The sequence below is a fragment of the Malurus melanocephalus genome, unplaced genomic scaffold (genome assembly GCF_030028575.1).
Source record: "Malurus melanocephalus ecotype Western Australia unplaced genomic scaffold, MMel_1.1 scaffold_1060, whole genome shotgun sequence".
NCBI classification, from domain to species: Eukaryota; Metazoa; Chordata; class Aves; order Passeriformes; family Maluridae; genus Malurus; species Malurus melanocephalus.
Window position 1 is genome coordinate 30268 of NW_026624292.1, and position 4676 is coordinate 34943.

Sequence of the window (4676 nt, forward strand, 5' to 3'; positions counted from 1 at the left end):
CAGCACTGCAGGAGTGCAGGGGTTGTTGCAGTTTGTCCCTGAGTGGTKATTCCATATTCCATGGATGGGTTCCCTGTCCCTGTTTGTGTTCTCTTCTCACAGCTCTGTGTCTGACATGCTGGTGTCTGCTTTTGTTTTGTAGTTCTTTCACGAGGGGCACTCCATGTCCAGCAGCATCTTTGCTTCCATGGTAAAACCCTGTCTGTGCTCTGCAGCTGCTCCTCACCAGTGTGTGTTTGTGTGCAGGGGTCTTGGGCTTGGTCCTGGACACCTCCTCTGTCTTCTCCTGCTCAAACTTTGTTTTCAAACCCTTCCTTTCTCTTGTTTGTCTCCATTGGGAACCAATTGTCATTAGYAGTCTGTTAATAGAAGTTGAGTCTTGCTTTAGATCCCCTTAGTTSTTCTGCAGCTTAGGCAGCTGTAGCAGATGCAGTGCTATTGCAGGTTTAGCTGCTGGGTGGTGGATTATGTTACAGGTGTCCTCAGTATTTAACAGTAATGTGGTGTAGATAAATGCTGGCAGCCTCTGGACACTGAGGAACCCAGAACAGCTTCAAATGCTGAGACAGGGCTTGCATGGCTGTCTCCTCAAGCAGTCATCTTCTTCCAAGACACAGAACTGCAGCTCTTCTCAAGCTGTCACTGTTARGAAGGAAGATGATGGATTATCTCTTAAATATTTTAGCAACTGRTACCTCAACAATTCAAAGTCTGATCTCCAAATGCACCATGGAGAGATAGGAAGTTTCCAGCTGTACATACCCTTTGAACTGGTGATTATGGTTTGTGTTTCTCTGCATCTTTGGACTCACTGTCACTGGCACAMCTCCCAAATGCCCTAAAAACACAGAAATTCTGTCTGTGTGTAGTGGAAAGCATTGGAACACTGAAGGAACACTGCCTGTGCCCCATGAACACCACCAGCACTGCACATGGACTGTTTGCTGGGGATTTTTTTGCAGAACTTGGCTGTGTAGAGTCCATGATTCTGCACTTTCCAAACATGCAGTTTTTGGTCTTATTCTCCTTTTTCTCCAGTACATTGTTCAAGTGGCTTCCTGCTTGGAGATAAGGGGATTTAAGATGACACTTTCAATGAAGTCTTTTCTGGGCTGAAATTACAAATGTTAAAAAGAAAGGAGAAAACAGAAAAGCACAGTCTCTGGGAGTGCAAGGAATGGGCAGACTGTGTGTGGAAATCACAGTACCATGCAATTTGGTGGAATTGTCACAACTTTGAAGGTGATTTAGTGTCCAGGCCTGGTAGGGTAAAATAATACAGCAACAAAGGCAATAAAGGAAACAAGACCAATACTTGCAGAGAGGCAGGCATGATGATTTCATGGCTTCATTAAGTCAGTTTTTAATCTACTTACTTTAAGAGAGCTTTTGCATGAGGGCCTCTATTGCTGGCCTATGGACCCTTTGATACTCCAAAACCACCAAGCCCCATGTCCAGGTGAACTGGACCCACCTGCAGATCCCCCCYTTGCACAGCAGTGATGCTGCCTTGGAAGCAGAGTGTGCTGTTAAAATAGTCTGGGGTTGTGTTAAACCAAGCAGTGAGGTTCACTGGCTTAGGCCATTTTGGAGTGCTTGCCTATTTTGTTGAAAAATGATGGAAGTGCTTGAGAAATGATGGAAGTGCTTGAGAAATGATGGAAGTGCTTGAGAAATGATGGAAGTGCTTGAGAAATGATGGAAGTGCTTGAGAAATGCAGCTCCTTGTGAAGGGGTGAGATAGGGATGAAGGTTTAATCCTGCCCCATGATCCTGTACTTTCCCTGTTCTGAGGTAGCATTATAACAAATTATTGGCCATGAGTGGCATTTGGGGTGGTGGAAAGCAGCTAACTGAGGTTTTGATGTCATTCCAGAGGAGCAGCACTCCATCATCTCCCAGCAGCACTTGTCCCTCTGGCTCCAGTGGGGACATGAGCTGGGGGGACAGGAAGGGRCAGTGGCTGCGCAGACGGAGGCTGGATGGAGCCATCAACAGAGTTCCTGTGGGCTTTTATGAGAAAGTGTGGAAAATCCTTCAGAAGGTAAGCTGAGCTCTGTGAAGGAGCAATCAAGCTTAGAGTAACTCAGGGAGGGGTGGTCCAGGGGTGGAAGTTGCTGTTCAGCTGGAAGGCAGAGGGAATAATGGGAACCAGAGCCACTGGCACAAGAGTGTCTCTTCAATCTAAAAAAGCTCCATTAACACAAGATCACGGGTTCTATGAACTGTTTTTATCTCAAACCAYCAGCACTCTCTTTTTGCTGAGTGATTCTGTTTCACCACTCTGTTGTGCATCCCCAATGCCCCTTGTCASTGCAATGGAATGCAGTGCAGYTCTGTGTTCCAGGTCAGAAAAGCTSKSAGGAATGAAGTGGGACACTGCACTGACTCTTCCAGATTGTGCTGAGACATCTTGCCAGCTCTTCGGAGCTCTATGGCATYCTTAACCTTTTTTATTTGTTAGTTTGTTTGTTTTTAAGTGAAAAGGAAGTCCTTGTTGGCACCTTGGATATCAGGCATGTAGAAATGTGTTGAAGCAAAACTCCAGGAAAAAGGAGAGAGGAATTAAAAATTGCAACTTATTTGAAAGTCATTATGCAGTTGTTGTTCTGCTTTGCTGGATCCAGGCCAGCATTTGGCACCTTGCAGCCCTGGGCTGGCAATGATTTGTTGGGAAGAGAGTGCATCACCAGTTTAGGCAGGTTTGGGTTGTCCTGCTAAAATCACTTRGACTGAAGCTGTTAGTGTTGATGTCAGCCAGGATAAATCATAGATGACCTCTTGGCTATTYACTAATAGGATCTTTCAGCAGAGTGAGCATCATTTCTGACCTAATATAATAGCTGGGAGTAATTGTCTGTTTTTTCTGGCTGTTAAAATGAATTGTGCTTGTCTTCAGTATTTCATTCTTAAATTTTCTTTGGACTATTCATAAAATTTCTCTCCTCTTCTTGGTTATATTTCTGTTCTATATCTCAGGTACCCAGATGTGTCCCTGCCTTTTCACCATTTAGGTTTTGTCWCTGTTTTCTTTATACCACTTGGTATTTCTCTCTCCCAAGTGGYTGATCCTGAGGTGTGGTGTCCTGAATCTGAAACACATAACTAAATGTTGYTCTAGTGAAAATGAAAAAAATATTTTTGCTTTTGTGGTCTGTTGGATTGCTTTTGCATTATTTTTTATTTCCCAATTCTTTCCATCAGGATGCTCTCACAGTTTGTTTCTCTCCTTTGTGCCTTTGCAGTGGTGGCTCTCACAGTGCTGTGGTTTGGTGGTGGAATGGAGCACAGCATGCTCTGATGTGCCATGGCAGGCTATTGCTAATCTTACCAGTTACACAATAATTTCAGCAAAGATGAAATAATAATTTTGGACAGGGTTTTTTTTGTGTCATTTGGGGGGTTTTGCTTTGCTTTTTCTTTTTTTTCTAACTGAAAGTTGTTACATACTGGTTTACAACAGAGAACGCTCATATTGAATTGCAATACTCTAATTTCTGTTCACTGTTGAAATGTTTCAGTGCCATGGTCTGTCCATTGATGGGTATGTCCTTCCTTCTTCAACCAYCAGAGAGGTACAGTAAAATATCTGTGATTTTCTGGGCACATTTCTGAATGCTTGGCTTGATGTGGAAGATGCAGCAGTTTTGCTGTTGCAGATGTTTGATTTTACCTTTAGAACATCTGAACCATCCCTCAGCTGCTGTGCTCTGGCTCTGTGCAGCTGAATTGCTGCCAGGCAGCCTGGAAGGAGCTTTGTGCCAGCTTTTGCTTTGCTGAGCCTTCCCTGTCCCCCTGTGCCCAGAGAGGGGCTGGCAGCAGCCTTTTGTGGGGAAGGTGAGGCAGCACCACTGGTTGGAATAAAACACACACATTGCTTGTCACTTCAATTATTTTAACATGCTGCAACAGTAGCCAGTGTACTTTGGCTTCACAGTCTCAAATACCAGTTAAGGATGATTGTTCCTAACCAAAGCTTTGACACTTTGAATCCCTAACATTTTCTTGCACGTTTTTTTCTTAGCTGGATTCTGTGCTTAGGTGCTCTGGCAAATTTTAAATTCACATCTATAAAACAAACTCAAGTGAACAGTAATCCAGCAGAGAGGTGCTTGTGTGCCCAAGACTTTTCCTGATGGTTTTCTTCATACTTGTCTCTGGCTTCATTCTTCTCTGAGGGGCCATGGTAGCAGTTGAAGAGAGGAGCTGGCATTTTCTGCCCAATTTAAAATGGGGTTTGTGGGTTTTTTTAGAAAGAAGAGCTTTATTTATCCCTATTGTGTAGATAAAGAGACTTCTACTTTTAGCCCATCAGACCTGGACAGTATCTAATTTTGCTGTTTAAAGCAATTGGATGAAATAAGCACAAACCTCCTAAGGCAGCACAAGATCCACAGAGCTGTGCCAGTGCAAATTAAGCTGCTTTAGAAACASAATAGTGATATCCCTGCATGGAAAAGTTGAGGGATTATTTAAAAATCACCCCTCAAAGCAGGGGGTTGTTTTTAAAACTCAACAGTAAGTTTGGCTTTGCAACTAATCTGCAATGCCAGAAGGATGCAAGGCAGTGTGTGAGGAGTAAAGAGTTAATGTACAGCATCAGCAGCTCAGTGTGTAAGTGAGATGTGTGTGATGGAAGTTATGTAACTGTTTGCAGAATCAGGGTCTAGCAACAC

General features: G+C 43.6%; 1 protein-coding gene across 1 annotated transcript in view; it reads left to right on the forward strand.

The window, feature by feature from the left end:
• Positions 1-4676, forward strand: part of PHKA2 (phosphorylase kinase regulatory subunit alpha 2) — a 41636-nt gene that overhangs the window by 30199 nt on the left and 6761 nt on the right. The window contains exons 28-29 of the mRNA XM_057386796.1: positions 1877-2044; positions 3522-3575. Of these exons, the coding sequence (XP_057242779.1) occupies positions 1877-2044; positions 3522-3575 (222 nt within the window). The remainder of the gene's footprint in view (positions 1-1876; positions 2045-3521; positions 3576-4676) is intronic.